General features: G+C 40.3%; 1 protein-coding gene across 5 annotated transcripts in view; it reads right to left on the bottom strand.

Moving 5' to 3' along the window:
• Positions 1-26,059, bottom strand: part of ZNF385A (zinc finger protein 385A) — a 172,465-nt gene that overhangs the window by 39,970 nt on the left and 106,436 nt on the right. For all 5 annotated transcript variants that reach the window (XM_087710493.1, XM_087710494.1, XM_087710495.1 and 2 more), the window contains 2 exons: positions 18,684-18,794; positions 14,844-15,009 (listed from right to left, as the gene is read on the bottom strand). In XM_087710493.1, the coding sequence (XP_087566619.1) occupies positions 14,844-15,009; positions 18,684-18,794 (277 nt within the window). The remainder of the gene's footprint in view (positions 1-14,843; positions 15,010-18,683; positions 18,795-26,059) is intronic.

Here is a 26,059-nt window from a genome sequence, read left to right as displayed (position 1 = left end):
TATTATTAGAAAAACATAAGTTGAGTGAATGTAATAATTATGATTAACTTTATCAGTTTTACTTGTATTAGAATGTATGATGCCCAGGTACTGTTCATGCATTGATTTGATATATTTGTAAAAATAACAACGAAAAAAAATCTAAACCTATTTTGTGCCAAACATCTCCCCAAACTTAAAAAAAAATCAGGGAAAAGGGAACTAGCACCCTTGTTCTTGTTTCTCAATACAATCAGCAGAATGCAAGGCCAACTTCAATTGTTGTTTAGACTGCATCTCACCCTGTCTTCTCCGAAGCCAGCTGGGTTCTATCAGCTGGCAGAGAATGAACCCAGTGTCTCCTGATGCTTTCTAATTCCAGCTTCCACTGGGACCCAAGCCTCATTTGTTGTGTCTCCAAGTTGAATGGCCACGGAGCTTATGAACCATGAAAAAAACAGAGTGAAGAACTCTGTTTCTGAGAGGATAACTTTTAGGGCAAATCTGCTCTGTTCCAAATCAGTGCATGAGGCAGCATTTGTTCTCCACAACATAGCAACTCACTAGCCTGAAGCCAAAGGAGATGAGAAGTCAGATCTATAAACAAGGATATTTCTGCAGAATTCTGCGGCAGCGGCACAACAGCTGGATCCCAGTTTCAAATATTAAACACCCTCTCAAGTTCCCATTTCACTTCCAACTTCTCTCCATCTTGGTTTCATCTATTACTTTACCCTTTGATTGGTATTCAAGAGCTGAGCAAAAAAAGGAGTTTAAAATTCTCACGCCACACCATTCACATTGTGACCCACACTTCACCTTCTGTAATCTCCCTCAATTCTGGGAAAGCAAGACTAAGGGAGTGGTTTGGAAGATGCCCTGAAACTCTTTGTGGGTGGACTGGCAGTGAGCGCTAAACCACACTTTTACATGTCACTCTGTGTGTGCTCTGTGACCGAGCTTTGTCAGCAAAAACATCCTAGGGCTCAACTCAAGGACTGAACCATAATTAAGACTTCAGGTGATTAAGGATCAGGTGACTTTTTTTTTTCAAATCACCTAACTGAATGTTGTGCCATGACACATGTGAATGAACCAATGATGTATATAACTTTAAAAGAGGATTAAATAAAATATAGAAAAGCAGACTGCTCTTTAGGCCTCAAAAGAGCTCAGAGGAATTTCCAGGTCAACTCTGGGGCGGAGGAGATTTTGTGTCAGTCCTTTTCAAATAGGTGATATTCTTGTTTGAACGGCCAAGAGCAAACCAAGATGAGTACAACTTTCCATTCAATCCTTCCCTTGGTACCTCTCTTACCTTAAACTCCCCCCCCCTCCAAAAGCTAACTCTGAGAAAGGAGAAGTACTGCCTGGTCCAAAACATGCAGTGAAAATCTTTTCTGTGAAAACTGGACCTACAAGTCTCTCTCCAAATAAAGATATTCTAACTTTGTTTCCACTTGGAAACCACTTTTGGACTTTGTGCTTGAAGTGGAAAAAAATGAAACTGACTTTGGGTTTTACTGATTAGATAGGTTTGTTGTTATAGAAATGTTTAGTATATATTTATTTATATATTTATTATATAACTATTAGTATATACTGTATATAGAGGATGTAACAACAGAATTCTCTGACTCCGTTGTTACATCCTCTAACCCTCACAGCTTTAACCTTAAATTGTCTACCGTGGACCTCACCCCATTCCTAAGAGGTCCGTAAAGGAGGTGTGCATAAGCGCACCAGCATGCCTACCATCCCTGTCCTACTATCCCCATCTATTTGTATTCATTTCTTTTGTTTATATCCATGTTTATATTTATACTTGCAACCTTGTACATGTTTGACAAACTAATAAATACAAATATAAATATTACTATATAGACGGAAAAAGTTGGGACTGTGTGTTATTATCTTATGCTAGCGCAATAAAAAGAGTCAGAAGTCAATGCTATTCTTTATTTTTCCCCTGTTTACGTACACTTTCTTTCCTCTTCCGCTTTTCCTCCCTTTCCTTCCCATTATTTTCCTTTTTCTTTGTATTTTATATTTTAACCAACTAATAAAAAAAATTACAATTCATGAACAAAGATGTCCTTCATTCATTATCCATGTCATGAAACCCTTCTCGGCATACTAGAAAAAGAAGCAGTGCTAGCAATTCCTCTACACATGGGAGCCACCCCACTATTATCAACACTAACCCAGAGCACCTCCTGCATCATGAAACTGCCTACTACTCCTTTCCTTGAGCTCTGCCCCCCATTCTCTGTAATGCCACAATTCATGGTTCTTGCTCTCATTTGCTGGAAATCAGTGAGTTATTATTAGATCCAGTTTGGAACAATTAGAATTGGGGTTTGCTATTGACAGATTCTGGGCTTTGGTAGATACCTGCTTGGTTTGCCCAGATCAGCTCAATCCAGATCATCAGGATAAAAAGTGACATGGAGCTAGGTATCTGCTCCAAATTACTCTCACCCTGCTCCAATTATGTCATTAATGTAGCCACAAAATAAAAGAAAAAACTCCTTGGAGCTTGGCATATAGGGCTGGCAGTGCTGGAAGACACTAGTGAGCATGGTGCCTTTTTGGGCCCATCTTCACAAGGCAGGTGAATCATTGGTACCCAACCACCTCAACTGCTGAGTTTATGGACCACTTCTTCCATTAGAATCATAACTCTGGTTTCACACTGCTGAAGCTACAGTCAATAAATAAGATGAGGGAGGATGTTGCAGTCCAGGGAATAAATAAGTTAAATCTTTAAATGGAAAGAGACAAGGATTAAAACTAGTAAGGAGGTGTCTGCTATTAAAAAGTATCTGCTATTAAACTACTGAGAAGAGGGAATGCCAGCACAGTTTCCAAATTCACCTTCCATCTCTCAGCAGCACAAGATCACCTGCTAAAATTCTTCTTTCTATATATCTATTAATGCATCTTTTTTTTTGCAACTATGCATCCAGACTTAGAATTTAAGTGGATGTTGAAACTAGTTCCAGCAATATGCAAGGATTGCTGTTTTTTTTTTTTTTTTTTTTAAACTAGCTCTGTTCCTTTATGTTAATAGCAACTTGAAACTGTGGGTGCTCCATCACTGGAGGTTTTAAAGAAGAGATTGGACAGCCATTTGTCCACAATGGCATAAGGTCTCCTGGTTGGGCAGGGGTTGGACTAGAAGACCTCCAAGCTCAGAATTTAAAAAACTAAAATAAACTCAGGCAACTCTTTTTACTGTATCTGTACAAAGGTAACAAAGTGGAGACTATCCTGGAAGGTATATTTCAGTAATAAATGGAGGATCAGATTCCTCAATCCCTACCTTAGTTTCCTCTCCATTCCTTGAAACTTAACTTCATAGCTGTGATTGTAACGGAAAACGAAGAGTTTGACTTGGTACAGCTTCTAGATTCCTGACATTCCATAGCATTCATTTATTTTAATTAGTCTCTCATCATGTATACATTAGAAGGGATGTGTATATATATTAAAGAGAGGGATATGATTGTGCATATACAATATATGTAAGTTCGTGCATGTGACTGCAGAGCACGAACTTCCTGTATATCCATATAGGCAGAATTAGCAAGGCTGCCAATTTACATATGGTTTTAATTTATACACAAGCAGAAAAAGGACTCCCACCTTATTAATCCCTGGCTGCCCATTTTCTCCAAAAAGGAAAAAACGTGGGAGAAATGAACAAAAGCTGAAATGCAAGACTTCCGGTCCCAACCACAGCCTTTTCTTTCCTCTCTCTCATAAAGTCATTATACAGACACCAGTTCAGGGTTCGAAGTGGAAGAAGAAAAACAGCATTGGAAAAATATCTGAGCCTAATTCAATCTCTGGAGGACCCCAATTTTCAGATTTTTAAAAAAATGGATTCTGTTTTGGTTGTGGAAATGTCCTTGATAATTGAAAGGCAGTTCTCAGTCTTAATTCTAAAAAACAGAAGGAAATATGATCAGGAGGATTTCTTGTCGCTGGACCATGGAGTTACAGTATTCCACTCTATCCCTTCCTTCCCTGTGGATCTAGCATTGAAGACAGAAATTCAAACCTCTTACTATAAACACATTTATGCAATTTATTTAGCAATGTGCTGTTCTGGACATAGGCTGAGGAAATATGACTGTTTTCAGTTAAATACTTCCAGAACAATATTAATGTTCAAGTGTGCCTGTACAATCCTAATTGTGTGGTGTGTGTGGTCATAACCACACTATTGGCTAAGTAAATCACAACAATTATTTTCTGATAGATCAGAGGAACCCAAATAATATTGTGCACATTTTTACTCTGGTAGAATTCCGATACTTTTAACTTCTTTAACTTCATTTTACTTCTAACTTTTTCCTAGACTCAGGGTAACCCTGTGCCCTTGAACCGGCTTCAGGGTAGGCCAAACTTTAATAGAGGAAGCTTTTTCATCACTTTATACCAGAAAAGATTAATAAATACAATCAGTTATCCACACCACAAAAACTGGCTCATCAAAGACCCCGGCCTTAAACTTATCAAGCTCAGTACTTGGCCTTTGCTTTTCAATGGCATTTGTGCCAGCTGAAATTAGTCAGGTGAAGTTGGTCCAATACAGCAATAAAATCAAGAGAAAATATTTATCTTCTTGATTATTATGCAATAAACAAGCAAACCTTAGAATTGGCAGCTGAAGACACTATCTAAACTTATATGTTACCAACCTCTCAGTATCATTTAAGCTAGTTGCAAACTCATTTCATTGCTTTCAATTCATGGACAGTGCAATCCTAGGCATATTTATTCACTCACGGAATCACTGAGTTGGAAAGGCCTTTTAGACGGAGTCCAACCTCCTGCTTAACACAAGAATACAAAATAAAACATGGCCAGTATATTGTCATATGACCTCTTTTAGAACGCATTTAATGGAGCAGTCTGCCACAACTGTGAGTACGGTAATTGGTTTCACTGTCAAACTGCATTGTTGGGATTTTTTTTCCCTAATGTACAATTGGAATCTGCCTTCCTATAATATAAAATTATTATTTAACATTCTGTGCTCCGGAACATGCCTATTTTTTCATAATTGACAACAGGTGTCAAGCACTTTCAGTTATTTAATGAGTGTTATTATATTTTCTTCATGGAGGAAAACTATCTAATGGTCACTAGGAGTCAAAAAGGATTCTGTCACGTATTGCACTTAGCAATAGCACTTAGACTTATGTACCGCTTAAGGGTGGGTTTCAGCAGTCATTACTGCCAGTTCGCTCATGGGGGCGCAGTGCATGCATGCTTCACACATGCTGCACGAGCTTGATGTGTGTTGTGCATGCATGCACAGTACAATAAAAATCATTATGCTCATAAGCAAAAACTAAGATGGTGGCACGGTAGGCACAGCCTGGAGAACCAGTTCAGGGGTGTGGCAGGCCTGGGTCACTGCCGGTTCGTGACCTAGGCTGCCAAACCACTACTGAACTGGTAGTAACCACCACTAGTACCGCTGCACGGTGTTTTACAGCCCTCTAAGCTGTTTACAGAGTCAGCACATTGCCCCCAACCATCTGGGTTCCTCATTTTACTGACCTCGGAAGGATGGAAGACTGAATCAATCTTGAGCTGGTGAGGATCAAACTGTTGGCAGTCAACAGAATTAGCCTGCAGTACTGCAATCTAAGCACTGCACCACCATGGCTCTTATAATCAATACATGAATTATACTTCCATTCAGTATTCTCAAGGTTAAACATTCCTTCTGTCTTTCTTCATAGGCTTTATTTTGAAGTCTCTTGATCACTCTTGTCACTCTTTCTGAACCTTTTCAAGTTTGTGTCAACCTTTTTTAACCTTTGAGGTTCCTGGAATAATTCCCAATCTGATCACACCATTTTTAGACTCAGTCTTCCTTTTCCCAGCGTCTCTTCCCCACACATGCCAAACTTAGTCCCACTGTGCTCAGTTTTTACAGACTTACGCTGCTGATTGATAGAGAGATGGACAGAGTCATCCAATCCCCTTCATGTCTTTGGTTGGACTGGGTGCGGGGGGAATGCAAATTCCTTCCTATAATCAGTACATTTGATTTTGGTTCCCTGAGTGAATGCTTTGCAACAGTCCCTGATAAACCACATTCCATTTTTCTAACCTATTGAGAAAGCTTTTCATTTTGGGGTGTGTATATTCCATGGTAGTAGCTATCCAACCCAATTTTGAGTCATTTGCAAATTTGATAAGCATTTGCTCCACCTCTTCTTCCAAGTCATTAACAACAACAATATGGATGACGATCCCAGATCTAAGCTTCAGTGATGGTCAGTGGCTTTTTTAGGAAAGCATTCGTAAGACAGTAGCTCGCTTAATCATCCAGTTCCCTTTTATCTCTGTAAGCACACAGGCTTCAGGCTCTCGCTAAACCTTTCTCCCTTTCTTAGTACAGCAAGCTCATATGTAAATCACTGCCAGAGTTTCATGGCCGTCTTAACATGAGAGGCTCTCTTTATTTTAGGGAAAACTGGATGATATGCAAATTGGGGATAGGAAAAGGGGAATTACTGATGTTTAGCAGAGAATGACTAACTTTGTGAACCTGTATGCGACACTTCACCAGAAACAAAAGGGCAAATCCTACACCTCAACCTAAAAACCATACAAATAAGACCCCAGTAGAGAGGCAGGAGACAGCTACTGGCAATAAACGGGCTGGAGATTGGAGTTTCGTGGGCTTAAATTTAATTACAAGTAGTCCTCGACTTATGACCACAATTGAGCCCAAAATTTCTGTTCTTAAGTAAAACATTTGTTAAGTGAGTTTTGCCCCATTTTGCAACCTTTCTTGCCACAGTTATTAAGTGAATCCCTGCAGTTGATAAGTTAGTAACCTGGTTGTTAAGTGAATCTGGCTTTCCCATTGACTTTCCTTGTCAGAAGTTTGCACCAGGTGATCCCATGACCTTGGGACACAGCAAAGGCCGTATGTATGAACCAATTGCCAAGCACCTGAATTTTGATCACATGATCATGGGGATGCTTCAAAGGTCATAATTCTGAAGAAGTCACTTTTTTCAGTACTGTTGTAATTTTGAATGGTCACTAAATAAACTGTTGTAACTCGAGGAGTACCTGTAATTGCCGTCATATGTAACTTTCACAGAGGATAATACAAATGGGTCTTGTTCAGTGATAGTGATGAAAAAATAACTTTAAGCTAGTAATATAGTTGTTAAGTGAATCTGGCTTCCCCATTGACTTTGCTTGTCAGAAGGTTGCGAAAGGTGATCATATGACCCCGAGGCACTGCAACAGTCATAAATATGAACCAGTTGCCAAGCATCTGACTTTTGATCATATGGATGCCGAAATAAGTGTGAAAAATGGGCATAAGTGTATATTGGAGGTGATGACGCTTTGAGAGCTGTATGCAGCAAATTTTCATTTTAATGGATGCTGATTAGCGGACATTCAAAGCAGTAGTGGGTTGCAGGCGGGCGTACCGGAGCCTGCCTGGAGCACCAGATACCGTTCAGGTACAGTGCTCCAGAAGGCCCACCCGCCCGCACAAGCTCCTTACCGGTTTTTAAAGTTTTGGGCGCTTCCGCGCACGGCGTGTACAGCAGCTGCACGATGCTCCGCTGAGCAGCTGGAGCGTCACAGAGGCGCTAAGATGCATGCGCGCGCTGCACGTGTGTGCACGTGCTGAGTACGTCCATGTGGACGCCACCAGGCCTGTTCCAACCATACCGGTTGGAACAGGATCTGGAACCCACCACTGATTCAAAGTGACAATAGAGTTATTCTAAGTCACTTTTTTCAGTACCATTGTAACTTTAAAAGGGTCACTAAATGAACTGCTGTAAGTCAAGGACGACCTGTGCAGTGTGGATCCAGCAAGGAGAGAAAGGGGCTAATGGCTCTTTAGAAAGTTTTAAAGCAGAATAGCCAAGATGATGAATTAAGACAGGCGTAGTGCACATATGGACTAGGAGGGGCTAGAATGTCTAGAATGTTGTGTTTACTGGGAGCAGTTCTTTGTGGGGGTGCATATGTGTCCAAAAGCACAGTGTGTAACAAGTCTCAAGCAAAAGAAAGAACACAGATTTCCTGCCTGGAATTGTCATGACATGATGCCCAGCCCAGCCTCACCAGAGAAGACATAAGAACGCTTCTGAGGAGTGTTGGGGCTTTCTGGGTAAGATATGCCCTTTTACTCTGCATCACTCTTCTCATTGGTCTTGCTGCCTCCCCCACCCGCTGAGTCTGAATCCTCAATGAAAAACACAGGGTCTCTTGCGTAACGAAGGGAAGGAGGGAGGGAGGGAAGAGGAAAGGAAAAGTCCATCGAGCTCTGAGGTCATTGGTGGCTGCGAACCAGCAACCCTGAGTAACTCTCCCTATAAATTCTTCATTCTCCAGACAACCACTGCATCTCTGCCAAGTGTTTCCTAGAACTTGTCATTCCAGTGAGGAGCAGACTGCCGCCTTGAACTCCACACAGATGTAAGAAACACCTTACAAAGAGGAAAAAAATGAGCGCAAGTCACCCACGAAATGTTTGCTCTATATAGCTGTTTTAAACATGGGTTTAAGGCAGATCCAAGCCTACCTTCAACTACTTCAAAATACCTATTGGGAGAAGGAAAAAAACAAACAAATGTGGTCTGTAATGCAAATAAGGTTTGTTCTGTGCATACAAGCGAAGTTCAATGAACTCATTATGTGTTTATTTACTAGAACTAAGGCTCTCACCCAGGGGTGAAATCAACTTACCTTCGCTACTGGTTCGCAAATGTGAGCGGATGTGCTACCTCCATGTATGCGCAGGACCTTCTGTGCATGCGCAGAGTGTTAAAAATGGGATGTGATGACGTCTGGGCAGGGGGAGGGGCAGCCTACTACCGAGCGCCCCTACAAAGGTAAGTAGAACAGCAAGGGGGAAGAATCCGCTCTGCCACATGATTTAGTTTAGCTAGAAAGCAGGAAATCTGATGATTCTAGCTAATATAAATCACACGTCACAGCTGATCGTCGGAAATACTGGTTCACCTGAACCGGTAGCATTTTTTTTACCACTGGTTTGGGCGAACCAGTCCGAACCAGTAGCATTTCACCCCTGCTCTCCCCCTCTCCCCCCAATAATCTAAAAAAGTCACAAACTAGAACAGTGGCAATGTATCTCAACAGTCACTTGTACTCTTGTCATCTCACATATGATCTATTGCAATGCAATTTGTTCGGGGCTGTCATTGAGGACCACTTAGAAGTTACAGCTGGTCCAGGATTCAGTGACATAAGTCGTTAAGGGCATCCTCAGTAGGGCCAGGTAACAACTGTGCTATGTGAGTTGCAAAGGTTAGTAGTGAACTTCCTGGCTTCAATTCAAAGTTCTGCTCATCACCTACAAACCTTGCATGGCATAGAACTTGGATATTTGAGGGACTTTCTCTAATTGCTTCTATTTCGCCTATACAATCCAATGGGGTTGGCATCAGAGGTGGTATTCAGCCAGTTCTGACAGGTTCTGGAGAACCGGTAGCGGAAATTTTGAGTAGTTCAGAGAACTGGCAAACAGGCTGGCCCCGCCCACGCTGCCTCCCAGCTGATCTTCTTTTGTTGCCCTGAACAGGAGAACGGAGCTGGAAAGCAGGTTACTGGAGTGGGGAGGGAACGGGGATTTTGAAGTATCTTTCCTCTGCCACGCCCACAAAGCCACACCCACAAAGCCACACCACACCCACAAAGCCACGCCCATAGAATCAGTAGTAAAAAATTTGAATCCAACCACTGGTTGGCATGTTTCAGGTCTCAAGCAACCTTAAGGGACACAGCAGGCTCACTTTCTCTGTGGCAGTGCCCATTCTTTGAAGCAGCATCTCCCCAAGGCCCAGACAGTGCCAACCCTGCTGACTTTCCAGAAGATCTGGTTGTTTCCTCAGGCTCTGAGCTAGGATGGGGTATGAATTTGTTATGGAGATTGTACCAAGGTATGTTAGCCGATTCATTTTTATTTATTTATTTGCCCTCGTACAACTGTCTTTGTGTGTGTGGTTTTAAAATACTGTTTTGTTGTGCGCCTGCCCAGTCATTGGGGGATGGACACTCGGGAAAACAAACAAATGTATGGCCATCCTGTCTCCCTTCAAAGCAGTGTAAATAATTCCCCACAGTTTTGTAAGGTGGATTAGACTAGCCCTGGATGAGTTTGATGGCCAGGTAAGGGTTTACATCAGGGACCCCAGTCCAAATCTGCTCCTCAAATCCAGCTTTCCCTGAACGAATGCCATCCAGCTGAGACGGACTACAGTCCTCAATGTTATCAAACACTCTATGATCGTTGGTGTTTTATCAGTGTATCACTTCTAAAACATACAAGGTTGAAAATGAGGAGGCCTTTGCTGAACCAAACAGCAGGAGGAAGCTTTCATTAAGTTCTCAGCAAAATTTCACTGGGGAAACAGCCATACATCAGAGACAACTGGCACTCTTACACAAGAGGGACGCTGGACTTACAAGACTGGATCCCTGGACTAAACAAGTATCAGATTCCTTCCTTGTGCTCAAAATAGGAAAGGGGTCACAGAGGCAGATTAGGTTAGTCTGATGTCACCAAACAGCCCCATGCTTCTCAATGGAGCTGGGCAACTTGTGGAAATGTAGGAGTGACCTGGTAAAAAAGTGTTTGTTTTTTCCTGCTGTTTTCCAGGAAAAACTAAAGAAATAAGTTGTATGGATAATGTTGGCCAGATGAAATGTAATTCTCTGCTGCAGAACTTTCTTGTTTCTGTGATATTAGGACATTGCCACCTTTTTCTTGTTAATCGTCACAGAAAGCAACTCTTCCTATGATACGGTTGCCTGTTATGGTTCTAAATCAGTGGTTCCCAACGTGGGGCCCATGCCCCACAGGGGAGCAATTTGATTTTTAATGGGGGCAATTTGATCCTTGTTTAAACCAAGTTAATGGCCTTTTAGGCTTCCTCCTTGTGAGTAGAGTTCACTTTTTGAGTAAAGTAAGAATTATATGTCACCGGGGAGGGGGGGGGGAATCAGGATTTTAGAGATGCTTAGGTGGGGCATTGCCAAAAAAGGTTGGGAACCGAACCACTGTTCTAGAGGTACAGATAGAAGCACCTGCCATTTACAATACATGGTTCAGGTGTCCTGACTGACACAAACTCAAACAAAGATGCACAGGTTGGATGTCCTCACCCTGAAGAGCAATGGTTTCGACCCAGGAAGACCTCGATGGTGACCCCAAGGCCTTACACTTGGAAAGAAACAGAAATGAGTCTTCTGTTTAATGAACCCCTTTCATGCCCATTCTTTATAAGACAGATTCACCCTGAAGTATTTGAAATATCACAGTCCTTGAGTTCTCCATTGGGATTATTTCAAGAGATGGACACAACCATGCAGGGCATCCAATCTATCCAGAACTCTGACTATTGTGTTTCAGCCTGCGTTCATTTCTAGCTCATCTGCATAGCTGGTGAGTTAGCAGACGACATATCACACTTCCAGTTCTCTCAGAAGGAAAGGCATGCGTTTTATAGCGTCTTATGACAGATCGCATTACTGATTGATTTAGCCCAGGATCATCTGTTCTGATTGACAGGAGCCTTCAGCATCTCTGGAAGAAGTCTTTCCCATGAGTTCTTGTCTAACCTTTTTTCAATTAAAAGTGGCCGGGACAGAACCTTTTCAAAATTAGGATTCCTCCCCTCAAATATCTGAGAGACATCTCATGAATTTTACATTGCCCACTATAAACATTATCTTGCTGTATCAGTGAAACAGAATTGCACTCAAAGGCAAAATCTAACCATCATTTTAAAATCTGGATGATAAAACTTTGCTTTTGATTTTTTTACAAGCAAAAGTCTTGGAGTTTTGAATACAAGAAATGTTGGAAAACCATAGAAAGAAAAATCTTAAGAGGGCTTTGTTGGGTTTATTCACTGATGGTGTTCAGGCATTTGGGGGGGGGGGGACGACTTTTCCTTAGGCAGCCATGAATTACTGTTGTTGTTTCATTAGTTGTTTCATGTGGTTCCAATACTCTGGTTCTATTTTGCATATTTTAACTAGTTTTGTAAACCATGGAGAAAACAACATATACACATAAAGAGGGAAAAATGTAGAGTAATATGAGGTAACACGTATCATGGTAGTTACTTAAATTAAAAAAGCTCCTTTATCTTGATAGTTTTGCTCCAGACATCTGGAGGCTACCACTGATTACATGGTAGCCTGGGACATGCTCTCTGACAGAACTTTAAGATTGGAAGAGACTTTAGAGCATGGGTGTCAAACTTGTTGCGTCACATTGCTGTCATGTGACATTTTTGTGACATTTTTCCCATTCACGGAGCTGGGGTGGGCCTGGCCTGAGCATGATGCATCCGGCCCACGGGCTGCCTGTTTGACACTCCTGCTTTAGAAAGTATCTAGATCAGCCTTCTCCAATCTAGGTGACTTTCCCATGTGCAAACTTCAACTCTGAGAATCCTCAGCAGTGGCCATAAACACCTGGGAATCCTGGGAGCTGAAATCCACTCATTTGGAAGGAGCCAAAGTTGGAGATAAGTGATTTAGTCTAATCCAGTTAGGACAGGATTCACAACTGCAGTAACCCTCATAGTTGATTAGCTTCAAATATATACCTTTAGCAATTGACAAACTGTTTCAACTGTCAGAAATCTCTCTCCAGTAGGATATTTCTCCTGGTATCTCTTGTTTTACATTTTCAGGGGCACAGTTGTTATAATTTGCTGGTCACTTATTCTAAGCCTACCTGTCACCATTCACAATTGTTTTGGGACAAATCCTCTAATCTTTGTCCTGTTTCTGGACTCTATTCTAAAGAGCATAATAAAATGTGCTTTTAAAAGTGCTTCCTCAACAAAGTAAGAATGGGCAAATTTACTCAAAATTTCCTCACCAAGTTATGGTGATAAGTTGGCATGCAGATTAAATTTCCATTTAAAATAATTCTACATTTGCAAGACTATTCACTTCTGGATATGTTTATTTTTAGCTCCTGCATTGTTTTTACTTTTAAGCTTATCTTTTAAAGTAAGACATATTGGCAAGTATATATATCTTCCTTTTAAAAGTGATTTCTCCTGAATCGCCTTCTGGTCAGTTTTACTGGATGATCTCAGTTTCTTATATGATGAGGAAAAAAACCCACTCCTTTTCCCACTGCAGTCCCATCATGCATAATTTTACAATACTCCCTCAAAGCTTCTCTTCAACTGTGTTTTCTTGAATGAAAACACTCCAAATTTAGAACTTCCCTTGCAGATGCGCTCTAATGGCTTGATTATTTTGGTTCTACTTTTCTTCATCTTAATTATGTGCCATCAAGTTTGCATTGACTCTTAGCGACCACATTTCTTGCCTCAATGCACACACAAAAAAAAATCCTTTGTGTGATGCAATGACGGAAACTATTGAAATTTGTATAGTGTTGCCACACAGACAGTTCAGTTTTCAAATCTCTCTCTCTAATAATTCTCAATATGGAATTTGCCAATTTTTGCAGTCGTGATTCTCAAACTCCTTCAAGTGATGCCTCAGATTTTGCCTATTAATTCAGCGATTTTTTGTAAAGTACTGCAATTGTACGTAGCTTTTACACAGGATAATACAGGTAGGTCTCGTTTAGTGACTGTTTGCATTAACTTGATGGCCAATCCTTGCCTTTATGACCTTTGCAGGTCTCTAAAGAAAGGAAAGCTGAAGAAACATCAAAAGCACAGTCACAGTTTCACTTAGCAACTCTTTTCGCTTAATAACTGAGTTGCTGGCCCCAATTGTGGCTGCTAAACAAGGATTCCCTGTATACATAGAGAAAGAGCACACAATCTCACTCCATCCTTGGAAAAGGCTCTGCTATTTTTTTTTAAAAGCCTCTATGTGGAATGACACACTTCCTCTAATCCTCTGCTGTCCGCAAAAACAGCTTGCCTCATATTTATAAAAGCAGCTGTTAGTCCTAACAAGTTGGTTCTCTCCCCTCCCCATTTCCCTTGTCTTCCCTATTCCTTCATCCCCTGCCTCCAAATCTAGTGGATTGGCTATGCTGCTTAGCTGCAATCCTGCATCAGAAATGCTATAGATGAGGCTAGTCACTCTCTTGCAAATCTCCAAAATCCCCCTCTTCTGAAGCTGGGAGGCAGAGTTCCCCAGGCAAGTATGCTGGCTGCAGCCCCAGCTCCATTTCCACCAGCCATTGGAGCCGTAATCAATGTTTAATTAGATGCGATTTAATTACCCGCTTGCTCAGCGGTCACTCGGACCGAGAAGGCAGCTCAAGTTCCCATCATCAGGAGGACAGGCACAACGTCAAAGACAGGATGTCAGATCTAACCTCCCCCTCCTTCCCTTTAGCACAAAGGTTTCACCCTCAACCCTGTAATTGATGCAAAATACAGCTAAGGTCTTATTGAACTCTGTAATTGAAGCAGAATGTGGGTAGTGCCCAGAGCCCTGTATTTCTTTCCTAGCCAACATTATCAATGTTTGTTTTAGTTTCCCCAGAACTGACTCTATGGCAGAAGGAGAAAAGGCTTATCCGCCCTTCCGGCAAGGGAAGAAAACAGGCACCTAGGACTGGTCTGAAAACTCTCCTCTTCCTATGCTCTGGCCTGGGAATACCTCTTCATTTTCCTCAAATCCCAAACAAACCAGTCTGGAACTTAGAAATTCTGGAGTACATTCTGGTGCAACAGATTCACAGAAAAGTCTTGAAAATCGGTTCAACGTTTTTGGACAATACAGAAACCCTCTCTCTCTCTCAAACACACACACAATGTTCTTCCGGAAACCCTTAGATGGTAGGGAGCACACTTGTAATGAAAGAAGAAGTTTAGAACCTGTGCGGTCAGAATCACTCTCCCCGGTGCTGGAGGATGGACTGCCTGCAGATCCTGGCTTGTCTCCCTCCCGAGGTCCCGATTCTTTCTGCCGCGTTCTGGCTGCTTCGATTCCCTTTACTCGGCGGGCGTGGCGGTTCCCCTTGTAGTGTGCTTCAGCCTGGCTCTATACAAGGAAAAAAGGAGAAAGCAATAGGAGATCCAAAAACCCATAACATTACAAGTACTGGTCGACAAGAATAGCACACATTTATAACCTTTCTGAAACTTGTTTATAATCCTGTACTAGGCTAGGCTATTCTTTTTAATTTTATCTATTTATATCCCAGTTTTATTATTTTTACAAGTAACTCAAGGTGGTGAACATAGTTAGTACTTCTTCCTCCTCCTATTTTATTCATAACAAGAACCCTGTGAGGTAAATAGGGTTAAGAGAGAGTGATTGGCCCAAGGTCACCCAGCTAGCTTTCATGGCTTAGGTGGGACTCAAGATTTCCTGCTTTCTAGTCTGGGGCCTAATCACTAGACCAAACTAATCTAAGATATCTAAGTTGAACACCCAAATAAATTTCTAAGAATGCTTTCAGACTAGTTTGGTTCCCCCGCCCCCTTTTGACGCTAACATCTTTTGTTCTCTTTCCTTTTAAGGAATATTATGACAAGGAAGAACACATTAATTTAAAGCTGAACCTATGAATTATCTACACTAATAATGTTCTTCTAACAGATTACTTTCATCTATAAAAGTGTCATCTTGGATAGAAGTTTTAAATATAGATGCTTAGAATATTTATATTTCTCCTCAAGTTCATGAATACAGCAGAAGATGGGAGCACTTAGGCATCCTTGGCTAATCACCAAAAAGCTAAGCAGAGTTAGACTTAGCTAATGCTTTCATGGGAGATCACTAGGAAACCCCAAAGTGCTAAATTAAAAGGAAGAAGTAAACAAATAAACAAACAGACAGACAAACCCAATTTTCAAAGAAGAAAATCGCAAACCATTTTTTGTGATTGATGCCAAAACGATTTTCTGTAGTCACCATGTAATTAGCCCTTTCCTATACATCATCTGAATATTATTATTCATTTTTCTATTTTAATTTGTTTTTGTACTTGAATTTAGGTTGTATATTGGTGCTTTCTTTAATAAAGATGCAAAATCCCCTTCCCAATATGTTGTTAATTTCCCCTATTTCTTCCAGACCTGACTTGTGTCTATTTTCGGAAAGTAGATGTGAAACATGATTATAACAGTAGCTTGTCTAATATGGATAAGCAAAAAAATGAAGCCTTTCCAGATTTATCTTGAATGAAAAAAATTCCCATTTACAGTTTTGGCACCAAGAGATAAACACCTTTTGATAGCCTTTTGTCTTCAGGAGAAGAAAGGTTTTAATTACAATTTCCTCAGACCTTCTTTTTCTTTTTGCATATTTTAATAATATTTAGCAGCTCTCTTCTCTTAGAACTCAGTTTCTAAACAGAATATTTTTAATAATGCCAAACATCAGAACAAGGTTTCACTAAATGCCCTCTAAGGTCAATTACAATTCTATGATTCAGTAATTGTGTTGGAGGGCATCTAGTCCAACCTCTTGGTCAGTGCAAGAGCCACTTACAGATAAATAACAGTCTTTTTTGAAGACCTATGGCATGGCATGTGGCAGTTTGGCTTGCCCTATCTGACAACTCTTATAATCAGGTACATCTGAACCTGATTTCTAGTTATTTTAATCTACTAATATTATTCCTATCTTTTGAGTCAATAAAGAATATGTTTAGTCTCTCTCCTATGCAAAAATCCTTCAGATATTTGAAGACTGCAATCATATCTCCCCACATTCATCTTTTCTGCAGGCTAAATGCATCCAGATCTTTTAACCATTTGTCAAAAGACTTGGTTTCCAAACCACAATCCATTTCAGTGACTGTCTTTTGAACTTGCTTTTATTGATCATCATCCTATTTTGGACTATTGTGCCCAGAATTGGACATAATCGTCCACATGGGTTCTGACCAGGACAGTTATGTCTGTGATCTGCAGGATCTACTTCTATTAAAGCTTCCTAAGGTGGACTTTGTCATTTTAGCAACTGCTTCATTATGTTCAGTTCTTGAAAGAAGTAAGAGAATGTCAATTTGTTCCTTCTCTGGGACAGAAGAACCCAGCAACTCAAAGGTTACTTACCTTCACTTGTCTTCTAAACCTAACAATGCCTCCCAATTCTAACTTTAACAACCTTATCATGACATAGATAGGCTGGAAATAAGCATTACCAAAACATGCAAGCTGAACCTTTTAATGTTTTTCTGTCCTTTCTTTTTGATATTTACAACAGTAAAAAAAATTAAATTATGATGACAATGTCATCATCTTCAGCATGTTCCCCATAAGTACATCACATCATGATATGAAAAAATCAGGTTAAGGACAGATCATAATAGAGGAAATCTATCTATGTAATCTCTTAGAATTGACGACTTGATGGTACATTACAGCCTATTGGAGGAAGGGAAGTGCCCAGTGTGATAAGCACATTGCATTTGTGTAGTACTACACCAGAGAGAGAAAACTGGCCTCCTTCGAGATGGTGTTTGACCTCAATTCCATCAGTCCACTAACATTTGGAGGGCTATCCAGCCCCAGGTCGTAATGTAAATTTTACTGGAATAAGATAAAAGAAATACATATTATAAGATCTTTGTTTTTTGTTCCGTCTCTGAGAATCTTAATACATATCATAAGAACTGCCATCTTCCATGGATCTTGAAAGAATACAATCTGCCGTGATTCTGAAATCATATCTGAGATCAAGACTAAATGACTTCATTGCTTTGCTTTTCAGTATCTTCACTAACTTCCTCATATTGTGTACAGTAGTTAACATGTGCGACAACTAAGGTTTAATGATGTGCTTAATGAAAAAGGAAGACTAAGCATAAAGCTGCTCATACAATGTCTCTGGGGTATCTAGGCATCTCCATCAAAATCACATTTTGGTCTCAGACCAAGGAGTTCCCCATCATTGAAAGAATATAGAGACCTATATTCTGACTCAGCTCTCTATTGGATCATATGCTAATCTGCAGATTTGCTATCTGGCACATGGTTTTGTTTTCTTTATATTTGTGTTATATTACAATCGGGACTATATTGTTTATTCAAATGTATCAAAAAGTGTCTTGTGACATAAGCTAGACAAAGATCAAATTTCTTTACAATTTACAATATAATCACCGTCTAATCCATGGTGGCGCAGTTGTTAGAATGCAGTAGTGCAGGCTAATTCTGCTGACTGCCAGCAGGTTAGCAGTTCGAGTTTCACTGGCTCAAGGTTGACTCATCATTCCATGGTCGGTAAAATGGGGACCCAGGTTATTGGGGGAAGATGCTGACTCTGTAAACTGCTTAGAGAGGGCTGTAAAGCACTCTGGAATGGTATATAAGTCTTACATGCTATTGCTATTGCTAATCCAAAATGAGAAACTTCACCCATTCTTCAAATTGTTATATACATTAAATTCCCTTAAAGAACTGAACCTGGGCAAATAAAAGGCATGTGAGCTCAGCCATGTAAAGGTAGTCCTCGACTTACAACCACAATTGAGACTAAATTGCCATTGCTAAATAATACAGTTGTTAAATGCCCCATTTTATGATCTTTTTTGTCACTTTTTTCAGTGCTGCTATATCTCTGAACAGTCACTAAACAAATGGCTGTAAGCTGAGGGCTGCCTGTATATATATATCATTTGTTCCTTATATGCTTGTTACTGACAGCGGCACTCTCTGCCACCGAAAAGCAGAGCAAAGTGTCAGAACTTCCTAAAAACTTACCTCAGAATTGAAGCGGATCTGGCAGACGTTGCAAGAGATGATGGGGCGTTTGGCCTTGGTTACAGGGACCCCAAACGTGTGGTTGATCACTGCTTTCTGCACTGGGTCCATCTGCCAGGGGATAATAAGTAAGAATTGTGGTGAGTGACTATATTGTACCTGTACTTATAAGGCCTACTTTTCACAGTAATGATGAACTGGAAATCTAACCACATAATCCTATTGTCCCACAGCACAACAAGTATTTGCATGCTCCAACACCAACAACTCCCCACCCCTGTTCTTATTTCATCCTTTAATGCTAAAGTAAGCATGAGTTTACTCTCTGGCAGCTCTGATGAAACCTGGTTAATTTAATTAACCAGATAAAACCTAGTTAATTAAGGTTGATGGTGCTACAGCTAGATTCCAAGGGGAGAGAGATTGTGCCTATATTAGGCTGGGTGAGATGGCCTTCTCAGGTGTTGGACTTCAAAATATTCCTGAAAGGAAGCTATTTTACAAATTAATCCTCATTTGTTGTCATCCTCAGTGATGAGACTAAAAGCTCTCAGACTAGCTTCAGTGGTTGAGGAGGTGATTGGGCAAATTATGTAAATTGTTTCCTACGCACCTTTTTAAATCCAGCAATCCAACTAGATTCTATATACATGCTAATCAACCCAAAATGGTGACCCGCAGAGGTGCTGGAAATTATAGGGTATACCAGATAGGGATGGCATAACTCATAAGCCTGAGCCTGCTTGAAGGCAAGAGAACAGAATGCTACAAAAGGGACAGTCAGAGGTCAAGGGAATGACGAAAGAGGAATGAGGCACACTTTGGAAGGCTGTACAATAGCGACAAGCATGAAATGGGAAGTTCCTAATTTTGCTCTCACCTCAATCATAAACTTGCTAGGTAGCCTTAGGCAAGGCACTTTCTCTCAGCCCTGCTCTCCTCTCTATTATGGAAGTAAGAGGAAGGATAAACAAAACAAAACAAACAACACATTCATACTGCAAGATGCTTTGAATAACTCTGATGGAACAAGCTTGCAGAAGAGATTAGGTCAAGTGATATGGTCCTCTTACTCTCTAAGACTCCACCCCTACATCCCAATTGACTTCCATCCAATGCCAGCTCACTTCTTGTATAGCTCACTGAGCTAACGTGTACGGTGAGTTGTGAAGCTCCTGACACATGTTACAAATGCAAAGTACTGCTATTTGAGCATGCCATCATGTTTGAGGTGGGGAGGTTGTGAGATGTATGGTACTTTTGTTCTTTCAATATACAATGCTCACTTGGATTAACGTAGGTCAGAAAGGAAAACGAAGAGACTGTGGCAAAGAGTTTAGTTTGGCATTTTTTTTGTCTTCTTCTAGGGGGATGTATTTATTCATATTCTGTAACCAAGGGCAAGAGCACAAGACTAGGTTCTCCTCCTATATTCCTCTGTTGTCTCTGGCAGGAGCATAAACTAAACTGGACATCAGACCGAATAATTAGCCAGGCAGCCAAAGATACGAGGTGTGTCCTGGGCTACTGCTCTGGCCATTCTATACACAAGCTCTTTTCTTAGGAAAACCAAGTCTAGTCTCCCTGCTATTCCCATATGTCTCTCCTTGGACTCTTTCTACCTCCATGATTCACATTTGGATTGGATGTCTCCATACCGAGACAAGGTCTTCCATATGGAATGTGCACTCTTGTTAGGAACTTGGAGAGCCGTGCGTCTCGTCTACTTTCCAACAGAGTGGCGAATTTGGCCACTCTAATATGACAGAATTACAACTCCCAGTAGCCCCACTGCAGTTGGCCAACAATGAAAGATGCTGGAAGTTAGCTATCTGCAAGGCCATTCATTCCCACTTCAACCTTAGGACATCCCCAACTATTATCACAAACACAATGTTTTCATTGGCTTGTTACAATCCAGTGCTGAAATACAGCTGGATGGGAAGGAGCAACTTCATGGCTGGAAGTGTCCCCTTGAAAATTCTGGCAGCCCAGAATATAGTTAATAAATATATTCTTGGCACAAACCTGGAACAGGGCCCAGGCTGGGTTAGCTCTCTGGCCCTTACGTCTGTGATTATAATATAAATTGACAATAGGCAGCTGCCGAAAGGCAGAAGCCAAGCCTTCCACCAATTGCCTGATGAGAGGGAGAGAGAGATTTAATTTATTAAGAAAGACACAAATTGGGGACAGAAGACCATGGAGAGACCCTCAACAGTACCTAAGGAGAGTTCCAAGTATCCTATTAAGGAAACAGCATCCTTTTCTCCTTTGGGTGATTTTAAACCATCTCTGCCCCAGTTGGATTTGTAGTACAAATAAGAAACTTTAAATTAGCCAAAATGCTCCTCTGCACTTCAAATGCTTCTTTTCCACATATTATTCCACTTGAATAATTACCAAGGGGTTAGCATCAAAAGCCTGAGTGAGGCTCAAAGGCACTTTATAAAAATGGCTACCAATTCGCCCAAGAGGGGTGTGCTTCCTGTATCTCATTTTGTCTCTGTTACAGCAGAGAGATTCATATGCAAAAAAGGAGCTTTTCTGTTATTAAAAAGGTACACAAGCTTTCAGATGATCAAGTCCCAACAAACATCTTGTGCTCTCCTTATTTAATCATGTGTCCTGTCTTGTCTCCCCTCTCTGAGGGATGTTTCTCATTGGAAAAAAAATAATTTAGCCTACACATGTTTTTCCGGGGAAACTAAAATTGGCTATCTGTAAAAACAGTCCGGTTGTTTTGCAGTGCTATTTCAAGCCCCACCCACTCTTTTCTGACAAACTGGGTCAAGTTTATTGAGTGCTGTAGGTGTTATGTAGGAAACAATCACCTGGATTCATTTTTACAACAGTTAGGAAAGTAAAAAAAAGAAGCAGCACAATAACCCAAAGTGCATTAGTCCAAGAAAAAAAAAACCCACAAGTGTGTTAAAAGCAGAGAGAGATTTAATCTGGGATAGAGGGATTGAATTAAAATTAAACAAGCATGCAGTAGAAGAGACCCTTAGAAATTGTTCCCCGTGTCCACAGTTTCTAAATAATGTGGATGTGCTATGATAACATGTGAAACATCAGATTCCTGAGATACAACATGAGATAACTTTATTCCTGAATATCTTACTCTGCCTACTCCTCTAATTATGGTTTAAAAAAGGTTAGCTAATGAATACTGTGTAGGGAAACATGTTTATTTGAAGATTCCCCAATCCCTGTGAAAAAGTATTTTTGCTTTTCTAACAGATTTCTGAGTTCACCTTTCTACTCAAGGTGTGGGGAAAGAAGGGAGCAATAATGTGAATCTCTAAGCACTACATAACTTCCAAATAACTTCATTTATTTATTTTTAGTTGTCAGCACTTCTAAAGTTAATCCATCAAGAAAGATACAGTCTTCTTCCATTTGAGGGAACCAGAAGTTGTTGAGTAAGCTATAATAATAGTAATAGGCACCTTGGGTTCAATCCCAACACAATTGGAGCACCCCTTGAACATATTCAACATTGACAAATTCACCATCAGTCAATTGCAAAAGGCATCTTTACCTGAAACAGCTTACACCCCACAACGGTATTGCAACACCATCAAACATCCACATTTGACTATCCCATGTCCTTGGAAAGAACTTGATAGGTGGACAAATATGCCAAATCCAGTCTGAATATCTGGCTGACTAAACAATGAGTAGTAGTAGTAGTAGTAGTAGTAGTAGTAGTAGTAGTAGTAGTAGTGGTGGTTATTATTATTTCACCACTACTTTTTATACTCTCAATGCTACCACTGACGATCATTTTAAAGAAGATGAACTATGGATATGAACTTGCAAAGAAAGGACTGAAAATTTCGCACTTGGTATACATGGATGATTTGAAGCTGTTTGGTAAAACAAAAGCTGAACTGAATTTATTAATTGAAAGCACAAAAGAATTTAGCCAAGACATTGGTATGCAGTTTGGAATTGACAAATGTGCAACAATGGCAACCAAAGCAGGCAAGGTCATAGATGATGGAATAGAACTTGAGAATGAAGAAATGATGAAGGCAGTAAAACCAGAAGAAGGTTACAAGTACTTGGGGATTTTAGAGGCCTCTGACTTAATGCATAATAAAGTCAAGGAATTAACTTCAGCCAAATATATTCGACGAATTCGCAAGATATTAAAGTCCAAATTGAATGGAGGAAACATAATAAAAGCCATAAACACCTGGGCTATACCTGTGATTCGATACTCTGCAGGAATAATTGACTGGACCCAGCTGGAGTTGGACAATTTGGACAGAAAAACAAGGAAGCTTATGACAATGTAATCATGCTTTGCACCCTAAAAGTGATGTTGACCGATTATATCTACCAAGAGCAGAGGGTGGTCGAGGACTCCTACAAGTAAAACAGACTGTGGAAGAAGAAAAACACAGCTTGAATGATTACATCCAGAAAATTGAAGAACCAATGATTAAGGAAGTAAATAAAGGAGGCCTTTTAAAGACAACTAAGTCAAAAGCTGAATATAAGAAAGAAGTAATTGAGAAGCGAGCTGAAAATTGGAAAAACAAAGCTATGTATAGCCAATACTTGAAAATTGAAGGCAAAACTGACCAAAAGCTAACTTGGAACTGGTTAAGATCAGGAGCACTGGAAAAAGAAACAGAAGGCTTTATTTTGGCAGCTCAAGAACAAGCTTTAGCCACAAACTGCATGAAGGCAAAAATTCAACATGTTACCACCAACAGCAAATGTCACCTCTGTTTTATTATATGTTTCTATCTTAATGTCTGTATTCCCCCTTCCCGGTTTTGTGTGAGCCGCCCTGAGTCCCCTCAGGGAAAAGGGCGGCCTACAAATACTAATAAAATTCTAAATTCTAAATTCTAAATTCTGTAATGAGAAAGACGAGACAGTCGACCACTTGATAAGCGGGTGCAGCAAATTTTCACAAACTGACTACCTACAACGCCATGACCGCGTTACTAAGATCATTCACTGGAACTTATGCCAAAAGTTGGGATTTGAGTACAGCAAAAACCACTGGGAACATCAGGTTGAGAAGGTTTTTGAGAATGAGAAAGTCAAGATCTTGTGGGACTTCAGAATTCAGACTGACAGGCACTTGGCCCACAACACACCTGACATAACAATAGTTGAAAAGAAAAAAGTTCATTGACATTGCAATACCTGGAGATGCACGAATTGAAGATAAACAGCAAGAAAAAAATCACAAAATACTGGGACTTGCAAATTGAAATTGAGCGACTGTGGAAAAAGAAATCGTCTGTTGCCACGATTGTAATTGGAGCTCTTGGAGCAATATCGAAAGGGCTACCTCGCTATTTGGAAATTCTAAATTTATCAGACTTGAACATTCTGATTCTACAAAAAACCACCCTACTTGGAACAGCTAATAACCTCTGACGTTACCTTAACAGTTCCTAGGTCGTTGGTTAGGACTCGAGCTGCTGAGCTACCAACCAGCCCCAAAGGCTGTGAATCTCACCAAAGATGATGATGATGATCATCATCATCATCAACATAATGTTTTTTGATATAGCTGTGCCAGGAGATGCCAGAGTCGAAGAAAAAGAACTGGAAACAATCACGAAATATTGCGACCTGGCCATTGATACTACACGGCTATGGATGAAACATATAACAGTAATACCCATTGTCATCGGGGCACTTGGTACCATGTCCAAGAATTTTACAAGATACATCAACAAATTGCAGCTCCCTGCAATAACACCAGTGGAACTGCAAAAAACTGTGATACTAGGAATATCATGTATTTTAAGAAGATACTTGGTTGACACCTGGGACACTGGCAGCAACCCATATCAACCATTAGTCAATGGTATTTGTAACACATTTTAAAATGTCTAGTTGACTGAATTTCATGTTTAATGAATAAAGTACAAAATAATATCATCATCATCATCATCATCAAATGATGGTGATGCAACAAATGGAGGAAATTCTTTTGTGCAAAAAAAAAGACTACATCAAATAAGACTTTAACAGCTTTGTTTGGCATTTTAAATATCTGAAGAGACACATTTATATAAGTTTTACATTTGCTTTTAGATACAAATGTAATTTTACATTTTCATATATTAGTACTACAATGTACTAATTATTGTTATACAGTGGTCTCAGTTTACAATCCGGCCAACAAGCACTTATTATTGAATAGATGAAGAATATAATAAATAAATCCTCCATTGCAGTGGAATCCTCTATCAAGATGGCTTTGCAAAAAAACTTTCCTTTGATTTCATCTTGTCCATATAATAACAGCAACTGAGAAATAAATCTCCATGGTCTCCATGACCAATGGAGAGATACACAACATGACTGATTCAATCAATAACAAGTTAAAAGACTGGCTATGATTCTATACTTTCTTTCCTTAATTATATTTTGAACAGAATGAAAGCAAGTTCACTGTTGGTTAAATCCAAATCATCTGTCATTTTAAGATATACCCTGTATGCCTGAGGCTTTCCTGCATCTTTGTTGATCCACAATGAATTTGCCTAGCACGGAATCAGGAAGAAAAGTCCAGGATTGGCAGAGAATAACTGTGTCCCAGATGGCAGCACAGAGACCCGGCACACTGTGGCTGAGCAGGATAGGCCACCATCTCTCCAGATTTTTGCTCTACATTTAAGGAAGAACATTCAGATTCTTCCAAGAGCTGCCCTGCTCTATGGACATATATCAGAAATGAACCAAAAGGGAAGGGTTACTCTTCCCACTTCATCACCAGTAACGGAGCCTCTGTCAAAACAGCAGGCTGTAAACTGGAACCGCCTCACATGTCTCCACAGGGAAAGGGAGGTTAGCAAGAGCGGGCAACAGCTGTTTAAATAGCTCCCCCTTCATCCCAGGCTTGGCCAGGATGTCCAAGTTCATCCCCCGCACTAAGATAGTATCTTCCAGATATTTAGATCAGAGATGTACAAGAGTAAAATACTAAGATGCAGCCCATGCTGGATAGAATCATTTAGGTTGCAAATGAAGTCTCTGCCATCATGAAAACTGAAATCTCTGGGACAAGATTTAAGTCTAAGCTTAATAGACTATGGTGATTTTTGTTTGACGATCTAATCTCAAACACAGAACATCTTGATGTGATAGCATACAGTTCTGCTAGAACAGCGTCATGTAATTTTTGTGATGATGTAGCCGGGCCCTTTCACCACCAGTTACAGCTAGAGGCTCATTGCTTTAACACAGATTCTTGTTACCCACACTTATAAATGAGTCAGTTACAAATGATGATAATGTAATAAGATCATCTTTCAATGAAACTCTTCGTAAAACTCTGGGTGTGTGTGCATCTGTATCAGGGGTGGGTTTCTCGCCCCGTTCCAACCGGTTCG

Source organism: Thamnophis sirtalis, unplaced genomic scaffold, assembly GCF_051295495.1.
Source record: "Thamnophis sirtalis isolate CommonGarterSnake01/CBP01778 unplaced genomic scaffold, rThaSir2_p1.2 scaffold_3, whole genome shotgun sequence".
Taxonomy (NCBI): Eukaryota; Metazoa; Chordata; class Lepidosauria; order Squamata; family Natricidae; genus Thamnophis; species Thamnophis sirtalis.
The sequence above is the reverse complement of the archived record's forward strand: the minus strand, read 5'-3'. Positions and strand labels throughout refer to the sequence as shown.